The sequence below is a fragment of the Dreissena polymorpha genome, chromosome 5, assembly GCF_020536995.1.
Source record: "Dreissena polymorpha isolate Duluth1 chromosome 5, UMN_Dpol_1.0, whole genome shotgun sequence".
Taxonomy (NCBI): domain Eukaryota; kingdom Metazoa; phylum Mollusca; class Bivalvia; order Myida; family Dreissenidae; genus Dreissena; species Dreissena polymorpha.
In genome coordinates, this window is record NC_068359.1 from 43,029,110 (window position 1) to 43,055,764 (window position 26,655).

At 36.2% G+C, this 26,655-nt stretch overlaps 1 protein-coding gene across 3 annotated transcripts in view; it reads left to right on the plus strand.

Moving 5' to 3' along the window:
- LOC127880818 (Fanconi anemia group D2 protein-like) overlaps positions 1-26,655 on the plus strand; it is a 100,468-nt gene that overhangs the window by 52,507 nt on the left and 21,306 nt on the right. For all 3 annotated transcript variants that reach the window (XM_052428265.1, XM_052428266.1, XM_052428264.1), the window contains exons 26-37: positions 509-617; positions 993-1,107; positions 6,298-6,382; positions 7,283-7,374; positions 11,432-11,513; positions 15,251-15,367; positions 15,497-15,625; positions 16,972-17,090; positions 17,976-18,089; positions 19,076-19,203; positions 24,352-24,451; positions 26,490-26,612. In XM_052428265.1, the coding sequence (XP_052284225.1) occupies positions 509-617; positions 993-1,107; positions 6,298-6,382; positions 7,283-7,374; positions 11,432-11,513; positions 15,251-15,367; positions 15,497-15,625; positions 16,972-17,090; positions 17,976-18,089; positions 19,076-19,203; positions 24,352-24,451; positions 26,490-26,612 (1,313 nt within the window). The remainder of the gene's footprint in view (positions 1-508; positions 618-992; positions 1,108-6,297; positions 6,383-7,282; positions 7,375-11,431; positions 11,514-15,250; positions 15,368-15,496; positions 15,626-16,971; positions 17,091-17,975; positions 18,090-19,075; positions 19,204-24,351; positions 24,452-26,489; positions 26,613-26,655) is intronic.

The window sequence follows — 26,655 nt, forward strand, 5'->3', positions numbered from 1 at the left end:
TTAATGCATGTGGGTTAAGTGCGTCCCGATCAATGGAATTTTTCGTTTGAATAAAGTATCTTCTTAACGAAGAATCTTCCCAAAAAACTAAATGAGCTGTGCTCTGAAAAGTTGGACCGCACGGGCTTATCAGGGAAGGCACTTTCCGGCTTAACTGGATTGTCGCTAAAAAAGAACTTCCTTGAAAAGAAAAATACAATACAAGGGGACAGTATTGTTCCTAGCATGTGCGCACTTGCAATAAGTCCATTTCCATAGAAGGTGGATCAAATTAAAAAAAAAGGAAGTATCCTTCAGTAGGAGACAACTTTCTGAAATAAGACTTGATAATTATAATGCAAACTAATTGGCATTTAAGTGCTCTTCAATTACTATGTAACTTTTTTGGAAATATTTTACAACATAAAGCAATGTCAAGCCTTGCATTTCACATTTACATCAATAAATTATTGCTGTTGTTGGCGTTTTTACATTCCTGTATGCTAATGCCTCCATGGGTATTTAACAGGTCGTAAATGGGTTTGCTGGTCAGTCTGATCCAGAAATCAAGGCCAAAGTGATCACCAGGCTGCAGAATATAACAGAAATGCAGAAAATACTGCTGAAATGCCTTGCAGGTCAGAGTATACCAGTGTATTACCAAATATTTAAAAATTTTTTATTCCCTGCCAAAGGCAGAGGGATAAAGAATTGGCTTTGTCAGTCCGTGGGTCCATCTGTTAGTCTTTCCATCCGTCTGTCAAAAAAATTAATTTGGTGGAGATATGAATTCAAAGAATTTGCTTGTTACACTGATCTTAAATGTGACAAATTATATACACCTGCTACATTTAATTATTGCAAATCTAATGGTAACTTTCCAAGTTCTGTGTAGAATAACTGAACATTGTAAGATATCGTAAAAAATCTGATTAAAAAAACTTTTCAGTAACAAAGTTCTTCAGGTGTATGTAAATGGAATGTTTATTATTAATGCATGCTACTGTTTTCAGTGTACCCAACTTTCAAGCCCCAGTTAGCCAATTTTGACCTTGACGAATCTCTGAAGCCAGTGACTCATTCTGTAACAACTGGTAAAGGGGACAGCAAGAAGGGTAAAAAGGCAAAGTAAGGGTTGCTTATCTTATAACTACTATTTATTGTATGACTTAATTTTCAAAGTAAAAGGTTTATTGAGCACAAAAAACGTCTAACAATACATTTTCAGCTTACCTGAGCACAAAGTGATAAAGGTGAGCTATTGGGGTCTCCTTTTGTCTGGCGTTCGTCAGAATGGCTATGTAGGGTGTGTGTGTGGTGCATTGTCAACTTTTACCTGGTATCCATTCTAGAGGCAACATTTTTTGTATCCAAACATCGTCAGAATGTTTATCTTGGTTGTATCAAGGCCTGGCTTTGATCTGGGTCATGTCAATCCAAAAACAAGGTCCCCAGGTAAAAAACTTGTAAAAAACCTTTTTTACACTCAAGAAGCCACATTTATGTCTCAATCTTGATGAAACTTTGTCAGAATTAATTAATTATGTAAATAAAAGGCTGAGTTCAAATCTAGGTCATGTGCGTTCAAATACTTGGTAACTTCATCAAATCTTAGGAAAACCTTGTTCCCACTGTCACCACTTTTTGATGCTATGATTTTGCCAATATTGACCTACGTTACTAAGATTTGGGGATTCTATCACAGCCCTGACATAGAGAAAGCAGTTGATTTTTATGCCCCCGGATGGATAGATCGGGGGGGTATATTGTTTTCTTCCTGTCTGTCTGTCATTCTGTCAAAAACTTTAACCTTGGTTAAAGTTTGATAACTTTTGCAATATTGAACATACCAACTTGATATTTACCATGCATGTGCATCTCATGGAGCTGCTCATTTGGAGTGGTGAAAAGTCAAGGTCAAGGTCATCCTTCAAGGTCAAAGGTCAAATATCATTGTATTTTTCTTTCCTAAAACTTTAACCTTCGTTAAAATTTTATCATAAATTTTTTAATATTTAACACAGCAACTTCATATTTGGCATGCACGTGTATCTCGTGGAGCTGCACATTTTGAGTGGTGAAAGGTCAAGGTCATCCTTCAAGGTAAAAGGTCAATTATTTTTTTAAAATTCATTTCTCCAATCAATCTCTTACTTCTTGTGGAGCTGCACATTTTGAGTGGTAAAAGGTCAAGGTCAAAGTCAACCGTCAAGGTCAAAGGTCAAAATATAAAAAAACATAAATTTTCATAACCTTTTGAATGTTGAACACAGCAACTTCATATTTGGCATGCATGTGTATCTCATGGAGCTGCACATTTTGAGTGGTGAAGGTCAAGGTCATCCTTCAAAGTCAAAGGTCAACAAAAAAAGCGGCGCATTAGGGGGATGTGTTTCTGACAAACACATTTCTTGTTTTTTAAACTAGACACTGTCTGTTCAGCCACAAACTACATCCGCTGCAGTGTATAGTGAGTTTGGTTGTTTTCCTTTCTTGTGTATAAAAAAGATGCCTATCATTAAATTTTGGTTTGAAATAAAAAAAATCCAGATTCCTTACTTATCAAATTATTGCTAGATTTAGATGATGTTAATTTGCATATTACTAACTAGGGTAATAAACTAAGGCTGTTGCTCCAGGAATTAGGATTGTCTTTTTTGCAATTATAAATCTGAGATAAACACTAGTGATGTTAAATGTATCTGTCAATGTATAAAGGACATCACTATTCAAACATTGGTTAGTGATATTGTTAACTTTCCCAAACTTGATACTTATCGTTTATTTAAATCAAATTTTGATTTTGAAAACTATTTATATATAAATATTTTGACTAGACCTCGCTGTTCTGTACACTCACTATTCATTGAGGAAGGTAGATATTAAGCGTAAGAGTAAGTGAAAGGTTTAATATGGGTGCAATAGAGAAAGAAACCCCTTTTTTTTATTAACATGTCCATTATATAGAGATGTAAGAAAACTGTTGTTACCTTAATATTATCCACACTGGCCTTCTATTATAAAATTAAAGCAACTTATGTCTACTTCGAATAAGAAGATATTAATTAATTTAGCTAAATTTACTAGAATGGCATTCAATCTTAGATCTATTCACAATAAGAATTAATTTAGTATCTATGTATATATTGTTATATATTGTTGTTACAACTTTAGAGGACATAATTATGACACAGTCTTGTTAAACTTGATCAGATTGTTCATCTTGAGAATTTCTTGGCTGAGGTAGAATCTGAGTCACATGCGTTCAAAAACTAAGTCAAATCTTAGAAAAAACCTTGTTACCACTCTAGGAATAAATAAAGCTTATGTTACATCTAAGACAACTTCTAGGGCAGGGTCATACGTAGAGGTCAAAGGTCAACTTTGACTGTAAAACAGATTGTCCAGACTGTTATTTTTAGCTCGGCTGTTTTTGAAGAAAACCCGAGGTATTGTCGTAGCCAGCTCGTCGTGTCCGTCGTCGTGTCCTCTGTCCGCGTCGAGCTAAAACCTTAACGTTTTGTCAAGGTTTTGAACATTGACTCTAAAATCAAAGTGCTTCAACCTACAACTTTGAGACTTCATATGTAGCTGCACCTTGATGAGTTCTACATGCCACACCCGTTTTTGGGTCACTAGGTCAAAGGTCAAGGTCACTGTGACCTTTAAAGAAAAAAAAATCTTACAAGCTTTCATCTATTCAAAACTGCACCCGCAGCCGAGCGTGGCACTCGTTATGCGGTGCTCTTGTTTAATTCATCATTAATGTAACACACCTTAAATTTATATCACAAAAAGACTGAATGTAGTATATATCACCCGTCTCAATACCTTAAAGGTTAAGGTCAGACTTAAAGGTTAAAAGTCAACTTTGACCTTAAGCCCCTTGTGTGTTCTCTATGTCTAAACAATCATTCTCTTAAGTTTGTGCCATCTATCAGGTCAAGTCTTCAGCTATTGGTGTCTTCATGTGACCTCATGTGAGCACTTAGGGGCTATTCGCCCTATTGTGTTTGAGTTGGATTAGCTCACCTGAACATGTAATCGTTCAGTAATTAATTGTTTGTGTTTACATTGTCTATAGTATCTATATTATATTTTGTGCAGACCTCAGATTTTTTAGACTGTTGTCAGATTTATCTAGTTCTAACCTAATGAGGGAACAAAAATATTCACAATGAGTGTATATTTTCGATAAGTCTGTCTCAAAAACTTTGTTTCAACTTCATATGTTCAATTGTATTTGAAAGGATTTCAATAAAACTTGCTTCTAATGTGAAGGGCATTGAGATGATGTGCAGAAGGCATGAGTTAGTCATACTGACTTAAGGTCAAAGTTGTTCTTCAAGGTCAAAGGTTTGAGCCTCCATTGTTGTGTTGGCTACATGTCTTCTTGATCCTATAATTGTGTGTCCGACCTATATCTCCTATACCCATGAGCCTATCTTTGTGTGTCCGACCTATATTTCCTATACCCATGAGCCTATCATTGTGTGACCGACCTATATCTCCTATACCCATGAGCCTATCTTTGTGTGTCCGGCCTACATCTCCTATTCCCATGAGCCTATCATTGTGTGTCCGACCTACTTCTCCTATACCCATTAGCCTATCATTGTGTGTACGACCTACATCTCCTATACTCATGAGCCTATCATTGTGTGTCCGACCTACATCCCCTATACCCATGAGCCTATCTTTGTGTGTCCGACCTACATCTCCTATACCCATGAGCCTATCATTGTGTGACCGACCTATATCTCCTATACCCATGAGCCTATCATTGTGTGTCTGACCTACATCTCCTATACCCATGATCCTATCATTGTGTGTCCGACTTATATCTCCTATACCCATGAGCCTATCATTGTGTGACCGACCTATATCTCCTATACCCATGACCCTATCATTGTGTGTCTGACCTACATCTCCTATACCCATGAGCCTATCATTGTGTGTCCGACCTATATCTCCTATACCCATGAGCCTATCATTGTGTGTCCGACCTATATCTCCTATACCCATGAGCCTATCATTGTGTGACCGACCTATATCTCCTATACCCATGAGCCTATCATTGTGTGTTCAACCTATATCTCCTATACCCATGAGCCTATCATTGTGTGTCTGAACTATACCCATGAGCCTATCATTGTGTGTCCGACCTATAACTCCTATACCCATGAGCCTATCATTGTGTGTCCGACCTATATCTCCTATACCCATGAGCCTATCATTGTGTGTGTCCAACCTATATCTCCTAAACCCATTGAAGGATTGTCATGAAACTTGGTAACAGTGTTGAGGCCATTTAGCCCATTTGCAAAAGGTATAAGTTAGTCACCCTTGGTCAAGGTCATACTTCAAGGTCAAAAGTTTGAGCTTCTATGTTTATGTCCCCCACTATAGTAGTGGGGGACATATTGTTTTTGCCCTGTCTGTTGGTCTGTTGGTTTGTTTACGCCAACTTTAACATTTTGCAATAACTTTTGCAATATTGAAGATAGCAACTTGATATTTGGCACGCATATGTATTTCATGGAGCTGCACATTTTGATTGGTGAAAGGTCAAGGTCAAGGTCATCCTTCAAGGTCAGAGGTCAAATAAATGTGGCCAAAATCGCTCATTTTATGAATACTTTTGCAATATTGAAGATAGCAACTTGATATTTTGCAAGCATGTGTATATCATGAAGCTGCACATTTTGAGTGGTAAAAGGTCAAGGTCAAGGTCATCCTTCAAGGTCAGAGGTCAAATATATGTGGCCCAAATCGCTTATTTTATGAATACTTTTGCAATATTGAAGATAGCAACTTGAAATTTGGCATGCATGTGTATCTCATGGAGCTGCAAATTTTGAGTGTTGAAAGGTCAAGGTCATCCTTCAAGGTCAAATATATGTGGCCCAAATTGCTTATTTTATGAATACTTTTGCAATATTGAAGATAGCAACTTGATATTTGGCATGCATGTGTATCTCATAGAGCTGCACATTTTCAGTGGTGAAAGGTCAAGGTCAAGGTCATCCTTCAAGGTCAAATATATGGGTCACAATTGCTCATGTAATGTCACTTCTGCAATATTGAAGCTAGCAATTTTATATTTGACATGCATGTGTATCTCATGGAGCTGCACATTTTGAGTGGTGAAGGGTCAAGGTCATCCTTCAAGGTCAAACGTCATATACGGGGACATTGTGTTTCACAAACGCATCTTGTTATTTTTGGTCAATAACCAATAAATAAATTGATGGATTTTCATGAATATATGTAACAATGTACTAAAAGATTAATCAAGAAGACTTTCGTCTGACCCAGGAAGCCTAAGAAGGGAGACAAGACCCCTGATGATGCTGATGACACAAGCAGGGACAGCTCTCAGTTGAATGAGACTGCAGCAGGGGTGGGTATTATTATGACTCAGAGAGCTGGCAGTGTGTATTCATGGGATTTACTTCTTTTTAATAGTTGTCAATATATTTATGTTTCTTTTATCAATATGATTTCTTTATTATGTCCTTCCAAGTGAAGCTAGGGACTGTCATCTTTTTATGCTCCCGGTAGGGTGGCATATAGCAGTTGAACTGTCCGTCAGTCTGTCCGTCCATCCGAAAACTTTAACATTGGCCATAACTTTTGCAATATTGAACATAGCAACTTGATATTTGGCATGCATGTGTATCTCATGAAGCTGCACATTTTGAGTGGTAAAAGGTCAAGGACATTCTTCATGGTCAAAAGTAAAAAAATACAATCCAAGGGAAGTAATAAGCCTTTAAAGGGAGATAATTTCTAAACCTGCCAAATGATATATTGAAATTTTATTTCAAAGCGGCGCAATAGGGGGCATTGTGTTTCTGACAAACACATCTCTTGTTGGAATTAAAATAATTAATATATACTATAATTAATGTCCTATATGGTGGTTTTATATATTTAAATGTTTCATTTTCCGCCAACACCCCTTGCAACAGGCACATGGATTTTACTTAGCTGTTGCTTATGACCATCCTATATCAACCTATGTCATCCATACATTTTTAATTATATATTGTTAGCCAAGAAAATGCCATTTTGATTTATATATTGTTAGCCAATTAATAGCCATTTTGAACTATATATTATTAGCCAAGTGATAGCCATTTTGAATAATTCTGTTTGTCTAGCAACTTATTATGATTCAAATGGTCTGAACAGCACCAAGTGGAAGCCACCACCATGGGACAAGTGTGTTTACCAAACATATTGTCATATTATGTTTTAAAATTTGGATCAATTACATGGAAATAAGGTTTCGTTTCAGAGTACACAAGCAGGAGATAAGGATGGCACAGAGAATGGGGCAAAAGAGAAGCCTTCCTTAACCAGCCTCGCTGCTTATAAACCCTACTTCAGGTGGGTAAAATCCCTACCTTGGATTTCAAGGACATTGTACACAGATTTTTAAATAAAAAATCGTTTAATCAACAAACTATAACAACTTTAATGTTGAGACTACAATAATGTTTTATAACACGATTTTTTTTTCATCAGTGATTTTCTTGGGGTATAAACCTGTGGCCTATAGAAAGCTTACACGCTTCCACTACACCACGCAGGTTTTTGGATCAGGATGGTAGTTTAAAATGTTTTGTCAGTAAAACACATTGTTGTTCAGTCCAATTATCAATGTACAGTGTTACAAATGCTTTATTATTATACCTCCACAAAGTTTAGGGGGGTATATAGAAGTGAACTTGTCTGTCTGTTGGTCGGTCAGTCTGTCTGTCGGTCGGTCCGTATTAAGTGTCCGCTCTCTAATTCATGTTGTTTTCATCCGATCTTCACCAAACTTGGTCAGATGTGGTATCTAGATGATGTCTAGGCCAAGTTCAAATATGGGCCATGCCGGGTCAAAAACTATGTCACGGGGTTACTTAGTGCGTTTTAAACATTGAGCATGGTGTCCGCAATCTAATTCAAGTAGTTTTCATCAGAGCTTCACCAAACATGGTCAGAAATTGTATTTAGATGATGTCTAGGCCAAGTTCGAACATGGGTCATGGCAGGTCAGAAACTAGGTCACTGGGTCACTTAGTGCGTTTTAAACATTGAGCATGGTGTCTGCTCTCTAATGCAAGTAGTTTTCATCCGATCTTCACCAGACTTGGTCAGAAGTTGTATCTATATGATGTTTAGGTCAAGTTTGAAAATGGGTCATGCCGGGTCAAAAACTAGGTAATGGGATTACATAGTGTGTTTTAAATGTTCAGCATGTTGTCCGCTCTTTAAATCAAGTAGTTTTCATCCAATATCTTTACCAAACTTGGTCAGTAGATTTATCTAGATGATCTCTACGCAAAGTTTAAACATGGGCCATACCGGGCCAAAAATTAGGTCACAGGGTCACTTAGTTTGTTTTTTAACATTCAGCATGGTGTCTGCTCTCTAATTCAAGTCGTTTTCATCCGATCTTCACCAAACTTGGTCAGAAGTTTTATCTATATGATCTTAAGGCCAAGTTCAAACATGGGCCATGCCAGATCAAAAACTAATTCACAGCGTCACTTAGTACGTTTTAGACATTCAGCATGGTGTCTGCTCTCTAATTTAAGTAGTTTTCATCCGATCTTCACCACACTTGGTCAGAAGTTGTTTCTAGATAATGTGTAGGTCAAGTTCGAACATGGGCCATGCCGGGTCAAAAACTAGGTCATGGGGTCACTTAGTGCGTTTTAAACATTGAGCATGGTCTCCGCTGTTTTTTGTGAAGACAACATGCAAAATATTCTGTGTCATTGCGGCATGTGGGGGTATTCGTCATGTCTGTGACAAAGCTCTATTTTGTTCTGCTTTTGATTTAAAGATTATCCTTAAACAGATCTGTTTTTATAATTTTGCTTCATCAGGAGTGTTATGTTTTTTTAAAATATAATGTTTTTTTTCTATTTTTAATCAGTGACAATTTTTTTCTGAAAATTGTCATTTTGTCCAACTGCAAACAAGTCCCTGTAAAAAGGCCTGTAAATATGTGCTATTTAGCCTGGTAAATGTCTTCAGAATACCAAGTAAATGTCTTTATTGTGTCCCAGTAAATGTCTTTGTTCAGTGAACCCTAGGAAATGTCTGCAGAGTATCCCAGTAAATGTCTGTGTTCAGTGAACCCTAGGAAATGTCTGCAGAGTATCTCAGTAAATGTCTGTTTTCAGTGAACTGTAGGAAATGTCTGCAGAGTATCTCAGTAAATGTCTGTGTTCAGTGAACTGTAGAAAATGTCTGCAGAGTATCCCAGTAAATATCTGTGTTCAGTGAACCCCAGGAAATGTCTGCAGAGTATCCCAGTAAATGTCTGTGTTCAGTGAACCCTAGGAAATGTCTGCAGAGTATCTCAGTAAATGTCTGTGTTCAGTGAACCGTAGGAAATGTCTGCAGAGTATCCCAGTAAATGTCTGTGTTCAGTGAACCGTAGGAAATGTCTGCAGAGTATTCCAGTAAATATCTGTGTTCAGTGAACCCTAGGAAATGTCTGCAGAGTATCCCAGTAAATGTCTGTGTTCAGTGAACCCTAGGAAATGTCTGCAGAGTATCCCAGTAAATATCTGTGTTCAGTGAACCCTAGGAAATATCTGCAGAGTATCCCAGTAAATGTCTGTGTTCAGTGAACCCTAGGAAATATCTGCAGAGTATCTCAGTAAATGTCTGTGTTCAGTGAACCCTAGGAAATATCTGCAGAGTATCCCAGTAAATGTCTGTGTTCAGTGAACCCTAGGAAATATCTGCAGAATTTCCCAGTAAATTTCTGTGTTCAGTGAACCCTAGGAAATGTCTGCAGAGTATCTCAGTAAATGTCTGTGTTCAGTGAAACCTAGGAAATATCTGCAGAGTATCCCAGTAAATGTCTGTGTTCAGTGAACCCTAGGAAATGTCTGCAGAGTATCTCAGTAAATGTCTGTGTTCAGTGAACCATAGAAAATGTCTGCAGAGTATCCCAGTAAATGTCTGTGTTCGTGAACCCTAGGAAATGTCTGCAGAGTATCCCAGTAAATGTCTGTGTTCAGTGAACCCTAGGAAATGTCTGCAGAGTATCCCAGTAAATATCTGTGTTCAGTGAACCCTAGGAAATATCTGCAGAGTATCCCAGTAAATGTCTGTGTTCAGTGAACCTTAGGAAATATCTGCAGAGTATCCCAGTAAATGTCTGTGTTCAGTGAACCCTAGGAAATGTCTGCAGAGTATCTCAGTAAATGTCTGTGTTCAGTGAACCATAGAAAATGTCTGCAGAGTATCCCAGTAAATGTCTGTGTTCAGTGAACCCTAGGAAATGTCTGCAGAGTATCCCAGTAAATGTCTGTGTTCAGTGAACCCTAGGAAATGTCTGCAGAGTATCCCAGTAAATATCTGTGTTCAGTGAACCCTAGGAAATATCTGCAGAGTATCCCAGTAAATGTCTGTGTTCAGTGAACCTTAGGAAATATCTGCAGAGTATCCCAGTAAATGTCTGTGTTCAGTGAACCCTAGGAAATATCTGCAGAGTATCCCAGTATATGTATTGAAAGTACTTGTGTGTTAGGGACAAAGCAACCATATTCATAATGTTCCTAAGAGAAATATTTATTGAGACTCGGGTGGGTAAAATCCCTAAATCCCTACTTTGGATTTAAGGGAACTTGCACACAGATTTCCTTATTTGAAAATTAATGTGAATGAATCCAGGCCATCTGACTTTTTTAACTTCCTCAATTAAGACATGAAGATTTTGAAACGCCCTTAAAGCTTTAAGCCACATCTCCGCATTGAAATTATAACCTGCTTGAAGGAAGCGTGAGTGGACATAAGTAAAGAAACTTATGTCCATTTTCAAGCACATGCATTGGTAACATATGAACCTTTATATTTATCATAATAACATTCCATACCACTACTTAAGTGTACATGTACTCAATAGGCTTTTAGCAAATCAGGGTTTATATGAAGTTGTGAATAAAATGCAAGTTTTTTACAAATTAGATTTGAATGCAAATAAAAATGCTCTGGTTTATGTCACTTGCCCCCCCCCCCCACCACCACTGAAAACTGCCGAATAGAGAAATAATTATTAATCAATATTTTTTCGGGGGCATATTGTTTTTGGCCTGTCATTCTGTCCCAAAACTTTAACCTTGGTTAAAGTTTTGTGATAACTTTTGCAATATTTAAGATAGCAACTTGATATTTGGCATGCATGTGTATCTCATGAAGCTGCACATTTTGAGTTGTGAAAGGTCAAGGTCATCCTTCAAGGTCCAAAGTAAAAAAATACAATCCAGGGGAAGTAATAAGCTTTAAAAGGAAGATAATTTCTAAACTTGCCAAATGATGTATTGAAATTTTATTTCAAAGCGGCGCAATAGGGGGCATTGTGTTTCTGACAAACACATCTCTTGTTGCTGTTTTTTTCTTAGAAATATATCATTTCATAATCTTGTTTTTGCAGGGAGTTGGATATAAAGGTGTTCACAATTCTTGCTACGGGATCAATTAAAAATGTTTTGCTGGACTCAGAGGAAAATACAAAGGTACAGAAAAAATTATTTCTTTTGCATTCTTTTTTTGTTGGTATGCAAATATTCGGTTTCACGTTTTGTATGAAGATAAATCCTGCTGCTAAAAAAATAAAAAGTATGGGCATTATGGTTACATTTTGCAGTTTGATGTTGACCTTGTGATGTCCGGCGTCCGTTGTGTGGTCGTGCGTGCGTGCGTGGGTGCATGCGTCCGTCAACAATTTGTTTGTGTAGACAGTAGAGGTCACAGTTTTCATCCAATCTTTATGAAATTTGGCCAGAATGTTTATCTTGATGAAATCTGGGTTGGGATTGTATTTGGGTCATCTGGGGTCAAAAACTAGGTCACTAGGTCAAAAACTAGGTCACATAATAGGTCAAATAATAGAAAAACCTTGTGTAGACAAAAGAGGTTGCAGTTTTCATCCAATCTTTATGAAATTTGGTCAGAATGTTTATCTTGATGAAATCTGGGTTGGGATTGTATTTGGGTCATCTGAGGTCAAAAACTAGGTCACTAGGTCAAATAATTGAAAAATCATCAACAATTTGTTTGTGTAGACAGTAGAGGTCACAGGTTTCATCCAATGTTTATGAAATTTGGTCAGAATGTTTATCTTGATGAAATGTGGGTGGGGATTGTATTTGGGTCATCTGGGGTCAAAAACTAGGTCACTAGGTCAAAAACTAGGTCAAATAATAGAAAAACCTTGTGTAGACAAAAGAGGTCGCAGTTTTCATCCAATCTTTATGAAATTTGGTCAGAATGTTTATCTTGATGAAATCTGGCTTGGGAATGTATTTGGGTCATCTGGGGTCAAAAACTAGGTCTCTAGGTCAAAAACTAGGTCAAATAATAGAAAAACCTTGTGTAGACAACAGAGGTCGCAGTTTTCATCCAATCTTTATGAAATTTGGTCAGAATGTTTATCTTGATGAAATCTGGGTTGGGATTGTATTTGGGTCATCTGAGGTAAAAAACTAGGTCACTACGTCAAATAATAGAAAAACCGTCAACAATTTGTTTGTGTAGACAGTAGAGGTCACAGTTTTCATCCAATCTTTATGAAATTTGGTCAGAATGTTTATCTTGATGAAATCTGGGTTGGGATTGTTTTTGGTTTATCTGGGGTCAAAAACTAGGTCACCTAAGGTCAAAAACTAGGTCACTATAGGTGAAATAAAAGAAAAACTTTGTGTAGACAAAAGAGGTCGCAGTTTTCATCCAATCTTTATGAAATTTGGTCAGAATGTTTATCTTGATGTAATCTGGGTTGGGTCATTCTGGGTCAAAAACTATGTCACTAGGTCAAATAATAGAACAACCTTGTGTAGACAATAGAGGTCTCAGTTTTCATCCAATCCTCATGAAATTTGGTCAGAATGTTTGTCTTGATGAAATCTGGTTTGGGATTGTATTTGGGTCACCTGGGGTCAAAAACTAGGTCAATAGGCAGTCTTGGCATTACTTATTTTTAGGCACAAGCCCAGCCAGGCTACCAGCTTAGAAATTTCACTAGTCCGAATCAATTTCAACTAGCCCGAAATAAAAGTTTTAATTCTCTTACATTTGTAACTAGCATAGTACAATAAAGATTAAACAAATAAACACTCTGTTTTATTCACTGTTAATGTCTGACAAAAAAATTAACACAAGGTCTCCAGACATCTCCATTCAATCATGGTCATTGTCTGAGTCACTGACATCCAGGTCTGACATTTCAGGTATGCTCTTAAAGGCGGCCTGAAAACAAAAACTTAAGCCACATCTGTTTTGTCGCCGATTGTACCAGCATCTAAAATGCAGTATGATAACACATTTGAATTTAATGTCAGGATTCGTTTTTTAACAGATTAATTTTATCTGTTAAAAACTATACTTGTAAGTTAGAGCATGATATTGAATGGCATGTTGTTTTTTACATTACATATGAAATGCACTTACCAGCCAGTCAGAAACGCTGGCTCAGAATCAAAGTCCCCAATACAAAACGAAGCCATGACCGAAATATTTTTCCGTAAGGGTTGGCATTTTTATTTCATTGACTGTTCACATAATTTTTGTTGCAATCTTCATTGCCATTGTATAGTTGATGTTTGTGCATTGCGCCCTCAAAATATCGCAGAAAAGACATTAAAACAAATCTATCGCCGCGAGTTCTCCACCCAGTAATAATAATAGTTATAGCATCTCGCGAGATTGACTTACAACACTGTTCGATAAGCGTCTAATCAATGATTGCTCAAGGGAAAAAACAAATGCAGTTTTGTATAAGCGTCTATATGAATCTATTTCGGACATGTCACTGAGTTCGGACAAGAAAAAATGCACTCGACTGATCGGGCTACCGGCTAGGAATTTTCACTCGTTCGACGCAAAAATCACTCGACTCGGTCGACGGTCGAGTGGGTTACGTCCAAGACTGAATAGGTCAAATAATAAAAAAACCTTATGTAGACAATAGAGGTCACAGTTTTCATCCAATCTTTATGAAATTTGGTCAGAATGTTTATCTTGTTGAAAACTGTGTTGGGTTTGTATTTGGTTAGTCAGGTGAGCGATTAAGGGCCATCATGGCCCTCTTGTTACATTTTTAAGAGGCCAATGGCGCAATTTATTGTTGACACCTGTGAGCATTGAGAGTGTTATCTTGCTTTTGAATGTAAGCTTTTACAGCTGTTTGAGGCTATGAGGTTTTTACTCCCCCATCCCCCGCCAATGGCAAGGAATATTACTTTACCGTTGTCCATCTGTCTGCAGGTTTTTTTCTGCTATTTAAAAAAGGCCGTTTAATGGACCCGATCCCAAAGCAAACAAACCTGTTCCCTCACCAAAATTAAAATCTATTTTTTCCCCAATTTAAAAAAAAAAAAAAAAATTTATAGAGTGTCTTATAATTATTACATCTCATTTTTTTATATCAAACATCCAACAAAGTTAATAATTATAATCTTTATGATTTTTGCTGATGTTATCCCCGCTAAAGTTGGCAGATATAGTTTTATGTTGTCCGTCCATCTGTCACAAATTTTTGAGGGCTACCTCTCAGAAACTATATAAGATTTTGACATAAACAGATTCCACCTTTATTTGCAATGTAATTTGATCATTAAATAGATGTTGTTTGCATTTAATTGTCTGCTGCAAATGCATCACAGGTACAAATTAGTGAGAAAAGGAACATCCCTTTATATAACCTTTTCTTTTAGTTCTGCACCCATAAAGAAACTAAATTTATTTTGCCACGAATATTTTCAAGAAATTTACTTGTTGTCGATGAAGTACACCTCCTGTTCATATGCAGTGACAGAGTTATTTGAAGGAATTTTAGTTGTTCCCATGGTTTTTGGCTGGGACAGAGTTTTCTACACGAAAATAAATGACTCCGGTTGTTAATAGTCTGGCAGAGTTGTATACATGAATATAAGTTATTCCTCTGGGATTGAGGTCATGTCAGACTTGTATACAAATGCCTTCTTTGGTTTTTAGGATGTTACAGAATCGTTTTCCTGAATATAAATTACCTCCCTTGTTTTTAAAGCTGTTACAGAGTTGTCAACCTGAATGTAAAAAAAAACTGCCTTGGTTTTAAGGTTGTGACATAGTTGTCTACGTAAATATAAATAACCTCCTTTGTTTTTAGGCTGTAACAGAGTTATCTTTCTGAATATAAATAATCTTCCTTGTTTATTAAGAGGGTTACAGACTTATCTACCTAAATGTAAAAATAGCCTCCCTTTGTTTTTAGGCTGTGACAGAGTTGTCTCTCCAGATGCCTCAGATTCAGTTCTTGATGGAAGATCTGTGCAGAAAATTGGAGCATTCATTGCTGGCCTCTGCTTCAAAGAGGAAAACATTCTTTAAAGTAAGAATTGTGACTTATTTGTATGCAGTTGAAAACAATGTGATACATTGACACTTTCTAATATTTTTTGTGACAAACTGATCATGTACCTTTTCTTTGAGTTGGCTTCATAAACAATGTTTATTTCAGTCTAAGGGAGATAAGAAGGTAGGGTTTTCCAATCTGGATCAGTTAACTCCCTTACAAGTGGCTACAAATGCTGTGAAGTTGCTGCCAGCTCTGTGTAACCATCTGGAGGCCTCCAGCGGTTTCTTCCAGGTATAAAAATGCACTTGTTTGCTGTTTGTTAAAAGCTTTAAAAACATTCCAATCATTGTGTACAGTTACAAGCATTTACAACATTCCAATCATTGTACACAGGTACCTGCAGGATTTTAAAAATTCTGTATGATGACAATTTTTGTTGGTCTGACAAAATTATTTGTGATATTGAACATTTTTATATATTCAAATTAACATAGACAAATTAAGAAAATTAATTTTAAATAAATACAGTTGAAACTGACCTAATGACCACCTGAAAATAACGGTCACCTGCAGACAACGGTCTGTCTGGAATCCCCCCGACGAAAAACACTCTATATTACACTTGAAAATAACGGCCACCTGTTCATATTGGCCAACGGCCACTATATTCAACTTCGAAATTCATGTTTGACCTGAAATCAACGGTCGCGCGTCGATTGTCTCGAGTTGCGAAAATTAAAAACACAGCACATCATTTGTCCGTCTATTTTGCGGTTAAATCGTCTGATAGCGGTAATTGTCTTTGATATTATAAAAGCGGTCCGCTTCAAGTAAACAAATAATAAGGTGTTGAGAAGTTAAGGGTTCTTTTCCGGGGATAATTGTGGGGTTATCTTCAAAAGAAAATATGTCAGAGTTTGTGAAACGTTTAAAGTAATTATCGCTTATTAAATGATCGCTAATTAGTACTTATTACTTACAACATTGAGTATCGATTTAAAAATAAAATTTTCGGATCATTCTTTAAAAGAGCTTTCTAGTGTACACAACATTTTTCAAAGCAATCGGAATACAAAATCACGGAATAACAATGAGTGGTTAAGGTAAGTTCCTCACATTAGAGGAGCGAGTCAAGTGTGTGAAACTATTTGAATCTGGAAAAAGTTTGCGTGTTATAGCAAGTGAGCGTTGGACGTACGAAAGTGCAGAGTGTGCTTAAGCGTATGTATACACACATACGTTAATTCTGTTATTATGCTTAGTTAACGGCAATTAGCCTTTGATTTACACTGTATGCAAACGACTGGGTGGGGTAACGACGTAGCAATACTACCAACTGACAAACCATCTTAAAATTTGTGATCCGAATTCAACGGTCACCTGTGGACAACGGCCACTATGGTCATTTCCATTGACTGACCGCTGTTCTCAGGTTTGACTGGAGATCTGATATTATTTTCATTTCAGCAGCTTTTTTCACAGTTTTTATAATGGGTATTGTGCCCATAAGCATGTCTTCTGATTGTTGGGATATATTCAGTCAAGTTGGGTCCCATAAAACTGGGATTTATGCACAATTTAAGTATTGTTAGTGGATTAATTTTAGAGTAACATACATATAACTTGTTCACTTTCAGACCCTGCTTGCTGAGAACGATGGAGTTCTGGACGGCCCAGGCAGTCACAGTGCAGAGGCAGTCATCACGGGAGCTTGCTTCCAGCTCCTTACACAGGCTGTACTCACCATCTTCTCTTGGTGAGTTTAATATCCTCATAGAAGTTAACAAATTTAAAAGTATTTTTTATGTTTGTTCACAATGTTACTGATAAAATTAAAATTGAAATGTAAACTTTCACTGAAAAAGCATATTATAAACAGGGGTTTGATTTCTCTCTCAATTTATTTGCAGCCTTTCAACACCAATATAGTTTTACAGGTAGTTCATAACTTTGCTTGATTGATTTGAAAGCGCTTTGGTGAAACCTGTAAGGGCAGTATTTCAAACCCCAGAAAATTTGAATCAGACTTAGTTTAAATAAATAATTTTGATTAAATTAAACGAAGCACATGAAAGGAATTTTTCAAAGTTTTGTTGAGGAGTGGGAAAAACTGTTTTCTCAATTGAAAAACTGAGGGAAAACACGTGACATTCAAAGATTTATAACAGTATTAGCCATGCTCTGTCAACATGAGGTTTAACCCTTTGCATGCTGGAAAATTTGTCGTTGCTAAAATGTCGTCTGCTGAATTTCTTAAATTAGCAGCTTCTTTGATTTTTTTTCATTCTGTGGCGTCTCATCTGGATCCAAACTGTTTGCAAATGTCTTCAAAATCCGGTTCCATTACTGGAAGAGTTAACGCATGTGCTTTAGGTGTTGTCACAAATAAGCCTTTGCAATTCGCACAGGCTAATCAGGAATGACACTTTCTTATGGAACTGTATATATTCTAAGAAAAGACTTTCTTAAAACAAAAAAATATCATAAAAGCATGAAGTATTGTCCCTTATTAGCCCGTGTGGACTGTGGAGGCTTATCCCAGACGACACTTAACTCACATGCATTTTACCCCGTTTTCACGGAGCAAAGCCCATATTTATATTGGGGAATACAAGTTTTTATGACATCTTTCTTATTCCAGGAATGGGTTTCAAATGTCGGATAACCGGTCATTGCTGAAGGAGGCATTGAAAGTGCTGATAAACAGAATACGGGCAGGGGGTCCCACTCAGATGTCCATGAAAGATGTCTGCAGGTTGGTGGCTGGTTAATTCACCGCTAAAATCTTCACATTTTGTCAAGGTTTTCAACATTGGCTCTAAAATCAAAGTGCTTCAACCTACAAGTTTAAAACTTCAATCATATGTAGCTGCACCTTGATGATTTCTACATGCCACATCCATTTTTGGGTCACTAAGTCAAAGGTCAAGGTCACTGTGACCTCTAAAAAAAAAAGCCTGACAAGCTTTCATTTATTCAAAACTGCACCCTCAGCCGAGCGTGGCATCCGTTTTGCGGTGCTCTTGTTTAAGCTCGTTTGCATAGAAAGCCTAATGCTTATTGAAACGCTCTCAATGCCCTTTTCTGGGTAGAACCAGTACTTGTTGTCTATTTTGGAGATCTTAAGAACAATTTCACAATAGGGATCAAACCTGTTTCCTTCTGGTTGCTAGGAGGAAACTATATGTTCTAAGCCACGAATGCCTTGTAAACTGTTGTTGCTAATTTGCTTTCGTTAATTAATTTCTGGGCTGTTTTTATATCGGCTATTCATAATAGCCAACAGTTATCTTTTTTTACCCCAAAGTCGATCCATAAATTCCCTATTTATTCTTGTGACTTTTTTATGTTTAGACATATAGATTATTTGACATGAGATTATGTTAGTTTTATCAACAATACTTTATCAACAATACTAGAACTTAAAAATGAGTATATCAAACACGTATATTTTTCCCAAATTCAGAATGAATTGAAGCTTTGTATCCTTGGATAATTACGGTAAGCATTAATTTGAAGTAAAACATCTGAAATGGATATATACCAGCTGGGTGGACTACGTATTTTATAATGTTAACTGTTATTGTATGCTCATCATGTGGGTAAGAGAGTTCTGTTTTCTTAAAAATTTATTCAACCTATAATTTTTGTAAAATTGTTATAAATAATGTGATACAGCTTATGTGTGTTTCTGCGCTTCTGTGTCAAGCTCTTCTGAAACATTGAACCACTACTCTTCAGACTGGCCATGCAGTACATTGCCAACTTTGCCAACACTGCCCCTGATATCTACACAGCAGTGACGCTGTTGAAACTCCTCATCTCCTTGGCAGAGAAGGCTGATGATCAGACTCTGATGAAGAAACTAGGTGAGAATGATCAGACACTGATGAAGAAACTAGGTGAGAATGATCACACACTGATGAAGAAACTAGGTGAGAATGATTAGACTCTGATGAACAACCTAGGTGAGAATGATCAGACACTGATAAGAAACTATGTGAGAATGATTAGACTCTGATGAAGAAACTAGGTGAGAATGATTAGACTCTGATGAAGAAACTAGGTGAGAATGATTAGACTCTGATGAACAACCTAGATGAATATGATCAGACACTGATGAAGAAACTTTGTGAGAATGATCAGACTCTGATGAATAAACTAGTTGAGAATGATCAGAAACTGATGAAGACACAAGGTAAGAATGATCAGACACTGATAAAGAAACAAGATGAGAATGGTCAGACTTAGACGAAAAAAATACTGATGAACAACCTAGGTGAGAATGATTGGAAACTAATTAAGAAACTAAGTGAGAATGATCACACAATAATGAAGAAACTATGTGATAATGATAAAACTCTTATGAAGAAACTAGGTGAGAATGATCAGACTCTGATGAAGAAACTATGTGAGAATGATCAGACACTGATGAAGAAACTATGTAAAAATGATCACACACTGATGAAGAAACTAGGTGAGAATGATTAGACTCTGATGAACAACCTAGGTGAGAATGATCAGACACTGATAAGAAACTATGTGAGAATGATTAGACTCTGATGAAGAAACTAGGTGAGAATGATTAGACTCTGATGAAGAAACTAGGTGAGAATGATTAGACTCTGATGAACAACCTAGATGAATATGATCAGACACTGATGAAGAAACTTTGTGAGAATGATCAGACTCTGATGAATAAACTAGTTGAGAATGATCAGAAACTGATGAAGACACAAGGTAAGAATGATCAGACACTGATAAAGAAACAAGATGAGAATGGTCAGACTTAGATGAAAAAAATATGTGACAATGATCAGGAACTGATGAAAAAGCTAGGTGAGAATGATCAGGAACTGATGAAAAAACTTTTGTGAGAATGATCAGACACTGATGAAGAAACTAGGTGAGAATAATCAGACACGTATGAAGAAACTATGTAAGAATGATAAGACACTGATGAAGAAACTATGTGAGAATGATCAGAAACTAATGAAGACACTGGGTGAGAATGATCAGACACTGATGAAGAATCTAGGTGAGAATAATCAGACTGATGAAGAAACTAAGTGAGAATGATCAGACTGATGAAGAAACTATGTGAAAATTTTGATCAGTCACTGATGAAGACCCTAGGTGAGAATGATCAGAAACATATGAAGAAACTATGTGAGAATGATCAGACACACTGATGAAGAAACTAGGTGAGAATGATTGGACACTGATTAAGAAACTAAGTGAGAATGATCACACGATAATGAAGAAACTAGGTGATAATGATAAGACACTTATGAAGAAACTAGGGGAGAATGATCAGACACGGTCACCGATTAAGAAATGAGGAGAGAATCTGTGCATAGTTGCAGCGGTGGGATTTTATTTTTGGCCGATTTCCTGCCTTTAGCACCTAACTAGCTTTACCTAGTAGTTCTTAACTTTGCTAGGTGTATTTGAAAGAGAAGAGTTAAAGAAAATTTATACAGAGCTGATTGCCTGAATACTCTTTATAAGTTGACATTTTTCTCTTTCAAAAAGTGTTAAAAATTATATTCTTCATTTATTAGGCAGTTACAATTACCGTAAATTTGCAGCCATAAGTCGACCTAAAAACGATGCCAAAATTGACTTAAAAAGTCAACTCGACTTATGGATGAGGTACTAAATAAAAAAAATAAAAAAACATATTTCTGTACCTTTTTTTTAAAAGTAATAAATCTCTGAAGCGGAGGAATGATGACTGTTTACGGAAAGGCCGACTCGTCTTTTACTTATATGTCCGCCGATAACAAAATATTCATGTTTACACTTTTTTTTTTAATTCATTAATATTCGTAATAAGTCCAAATAAAAACATGTAAAAATAACTTCGAAAATATTAAACATTTGTGACATACGGTAAAGTGGTGAAAATTATACATAGCAATTTGTCTATTGATACATCGCCCGCTGTCTGCTAAGAACAATAGTAAATCGACGGCTGACACTTGTACCCATTTAAAGTTAATCCGTGTAAATACAAACTGTCAACAGTTGCAGGTGTCTTTATGCCACCAATTATCGCTTCTCGGCCTTTGACTAAGATCAAAGTGTAAAGTATAGTGTTGGCATCCTTTCGATCATTTGTCTGTTGTTGTTTTTGTTTTTTATCGAGTGCACCGGGATTGTCTCCCATATGGCCATCGCCCCCAGAAAGACGTGTTAGTTGGTTACGGGGGATAGTGCAAGATACAGGAGACACCCCGTTCCAGAGGTGACCCTGGGTCTTTTAGTGCCCGGTGTATAGCACCTAGTACACTGCACCTCGGTTTAACGTCTCATGCGAAAGACGAATTAGTAGGTTAGGTGCAGCGGGGGATCGAACCAGCGATCTCTGGATTGTGAAGCCAGTGTGTTACCACTAGACCACGGATCCGCTACTATCATTTGTCTATATTGCGTCACGCCTAAAATAGTTATCCGTTAATGATATGCACAACGGTTCTGCTACAAACTACTTCTGACCAATCAAAAATAATTACTTGATCGTTGGATACGCCTTTAACCAATCGCTATTGTTCAACTTCACATGGTATATTTTTTGATTGGATGAAGGTGTGGTTTCGTTGATTTATTCACAACTGTCCCACAATTTATGCATAATCGTTTCGTAAATAAATAGATCTTATCTGATTAAAGATTTCATTCATTGAATGATTATAATAATATAACGCACTCACCCTGAATTATTAAAAAAAGTGTAAGTGGACATATCAAAAACACAATTACTTTGGATCATCTGCTTAGTATTATCAAATAAGACGTTTTTCCAGAATGCAAAAATTATTCCTCGGGTATCTCGTGATTTACGAATATGTATATAACAGTCGAAAAGCGAGCGATGCGAGTGTTGGTAAATTCACGTGTTTCACGCATAATGGCGAAAGCGTTGTTGATTATTTGAGAGCAAGTTACAATTATTTTTACCATATAATGAATTTCTGCGTTCAAGATTTTACCGTTTTTTCACATCAATAGCACTAACATTTGAATACAAAAATATCTGCTCATAATATAAACACTGAAAGTTATTACGTTAAATGGGATACTAATTTTGATTTGTGAAATATATATTAAGTTCGAAATAATCAATGATATGTTATTATGATTTTGAACAATAAAATATATTTTTCGTTATAATAAATCATTGAAACGTTGAATGTTTCGTTTTAAATATATTCTTATTATTAATATCCCAAAAAATGTCAACTGCCGGTACAGAAGCCCTCAGAACCATGACTAAAACGTCACTTAAACATGTCCGAGATAAAGGAAATTTACCCCCCGACTTATGGCAGAGTCAAGGCAAAAAACCAAGTTTTTCTTGCCACATTATACCCCTCGACTTATGGCCGAGGTAGACTTATGGCCGCGAATGTACGGTATACACAATCGGGACATTTCTATTGGCATGACATATTGGCTTTTTCAGTCAAAATAATTATTTTTCGTGACTATTTTCGGACATACGGGTTTACAACCATAATTAATGACTCTAATGTTTTGGACAGTATATTTTACAGTGCTATTTTACTAGATTTCTGCCCAGTTTTGGCATATCTGTGACCCTTCGATGATGGAGTTTTACAACTGGATTAAGGTCATAAACCTGGTATAGAATGCCCTGAGGGCAACGGACCATTACAATTGTGTTATTGGGAATATTACCATGTATACCGGTACAATGGTTTCTCCCAACAGCATTTGGAATTATATTATATTCAGGAAGCAGTATGGTTGTTTTTTTTATAATATTTAATATTAATAAAGCCTCTAAAACACTCAAAATCCACGAAAATTTCGTAAAGTATTTCATAAAATAAAGTTAACACCTAAACAATCAGTGTTCCTTATAGCAAAAGCAACAATTTCAAAGCTAGATGTGGTATGATTACATAGATTTGTGTAGATACAAAATACTCGCTTTTATTTATTTGTGACACAATTAATTCCATTTTAATTCCCGCGAATATATCTATTCATACGACACACAAACAATAAAATGGTACCATGTTAGTGTTCATGTGTCGTATGAATAGATATCCTTGCGGGAAATTAAAATGGAATTAAATATGCAAAACAATAATTAAAACGAGCATTTTGTATCTACAAACATCTATTTTACCATACCACATCTGGCGTTGAAATTTTGGCAATTGCCATTAAGGAACACTGATTTTTTAATGTTTAACTTTATTTTACAAAATATTGTTCAAAATTTTCATTGGTTTTGAGTAGTAATGGGGCTTTAATTGGTTTTATTTGATAATTGACAAACAAACATAACATACAAATCTTTAAATTTTAGGACACTAGTACTTTTTGAATACTTTGCGTATCTAAATTTTCAGACACGAAAAAAAAAAAAATTATGTGTCCAAAAACTTAAGAGTCATTACAGTATTTTAGAAGTAAATAAACACAAACCTTTGCCATTTTCTGGAAGTAAGCACGCATAGGATGTCCATAAAGTGAATTGTAAGATATTCTTCTCTTTGAAGCTGAATTGAGATAGGTGTATTCCCTTTAAAAATGCATAAATCATGGAACAATATGTGCACGCTTGAGGCACTGTTCTTATGCAATTATAATTATCAACCATAAATCAAGTAAATTAAAAATTAGATTGGTGCAACCTGTACAAACCATTTTCTGAAAATAAGGCAAAAGTGAAAGAAAATGTATGTGAAAAATAAACTTGTATTTGTCTGCATTTACTGTGTACAGAGATTAATACATGCATATTTTAACCTCTGTTGGTACAAAACATCGAAAATATCACATTTTGGCTTGTCTGGGCCATAAGACGCAAACACAAATGGCTTTGCTGATATTGATTTTGCGATTTGTTGTTAATTATAGACCCAACTTAGCAGATATAAGCAAATCTGCCAATTAGGGTCAAATTCTTACTTTCAACTGATTACTTACACTGAGGTTTTGTAGTATTTACACAACTAACTTAAGAATTGTGTTTTCAGTGCCCCTTGCTGAAGACTTCCTCAAGAGAGAGTGGACAGATAGTGAGGGGCAGAGGGAGAAAGGGGCCAAGTTTAACGAACAGCTACAGTTTGTTATCAAGTAAGAAACAATTGTTACATGTGGTCAAAACAGTATTGATTATGTTAATATTTAGTATATTCGGTGCTAGTTTTACCTTTTGTCAAGTATTAATTTAATTTATCATTTATAAAATAGAAATAATAATTATAAAAGCACTTTACTTCACTTAAAAATGAACTTAATTGATTCAACAAAAATACTGTCATTAGCACTTTCTTAATATATCTGATCGTTCTGGTTTCAAAGTGAAGAAAGTTTCAATTTTGAAAGAAAACAATATGATAATTGAAACAGTTGGTTTTGAGAGTTTCCTTGAATTTACTGATAAGATAAATTGTGTGTACATTCCATAAACAAATAACTCTTATTAGCTCGACTATTATATATGAAATATATATAGTGGAGCTATCCTACTCATCCCGGCGTCGGCGGTTCCGTTAGCGTTAGCGTGCAAATGTTAAAGTTATTTTCATTTTCCCTTTACATATTGCTTTCATATTTTGCATACTTGTTTACCAACTGACCCCAACCTATAAACAAAAGCAGAAAAACTTTATCAAGCATTTTTTTATAATTATGGCCTCTTTTCCAATTAGAATATGCAGCAACTGTTAAAGTTTGCGTACTACCCTGAATATTTTCAATGTCCCTTGACATATTGCTTTCATATTTTACATACTTGTTTACCATCATGACCCCAACATATAAACAAAAACAGACAATTCTATCAAGCATTTTTAGCGCCACTATTATATATGAAATATATTTAGTGGAGCTATCCTACTCACCCCGGCGTTGGCGTTTCCGTTCCGTTTCCGTTAGCGTTAGCCTGCAAATGTTAAAGTTTTCGTACTACCCCTATAAACAAGAGCAGACAACTCTATCAAGCACTTTTAGCTCGACTATTATATATGAAATATATATAGTGGAGCTATCCTGCTCACTCCAGCGTTGGCGTTTCCGTTCCGTTAGCGTTCAAATGTTAAAAGTTTTCGTACTACCCCAATTATTTTCTTTGTCCCTTGACATATTGCTTTCATATTTTGCATACTTGTTAACCAACATGACCCCAACCTATCAACAAGAGCAGACAACTCTATCAAACATTTTGTCATAATTATGGCCCCTTTTCCATTTAGAATATGCAGCAAATGTTAAAGTTTTCGTACTACCCCATTTATTTTCATTGTCCCTTGACATATTGCTTTCATATTTTGCATACATGTTAACCAACATCACCCCAACATATAAACAAGAGCAGACAACTCTATCAAGCATTTTGCCATAATTATTGCCCCTTTTATACTTAGAATATGCATATTATTGATAAATCTATGTTAGTTTGCGCACTACCCTAAATATTTCTTATATCCTTTGACATATTGCTTTTATATGTTGCATACTTGTTTAACAACATGACCTCAACCTATAAACAAGAACAGACCACTGTATCAAGAATTTTGACATAATTATGGCCCCTTTTACACTTAGATAATAGAACATTTTGCTTAAATTGCCATAACTTCTTTATTTATTATCACATTTTATTATTACTTTGACTAAACAACACTTACCTGAATACCATAATGGATTCCACCCAAACAATACCCCAGGCCCCTACCCAGAATCCCTCCCCTCCCCAACCTCCCCCTCAAATATCATCTAATAAATTACCCCACCCCACATACCCCCCTCCCCCCTACCCCCCCCCCCCCCAATTTTTTCATATTTAAACATCATCTAATAAATTACCACACCCCACATTATACCCCCCTCTCCCCCCCTACCCCCCCCCCCATTTTTATTTTATTTTTTCCTTTTTTTTATTTTTGAAAGATCGTCAAATAAATGACCACACCCTACATTATACCCCCTGTCAACCCCCCCACCCCCCCCAAAAAAAATAAAATAATTTGTTTTCCTTTTTATATTTTTGAAAGATCGTCTAATAAATTATTGAATATGAACAATTTTCCAATTAATGGCTTATGTTATACTGTCAAGCACGCGAATAGTCGAGCGCGCTGTCCTCTGACAGCTCTTGTTACTCTTTCAGAATTTACATCACTCAGTCGGAAGACCCATTGTCAACTATTGAAACCATAGCAACCAAGGGTATTCCTGAACTACTGGAAGCTGACAAGAATGGCTATTCAGCGTCTTTCCCCACATTGACAAGGTTTTAAAGTTTTCTGAAACAAATTTAAATTGACTTGATGTAG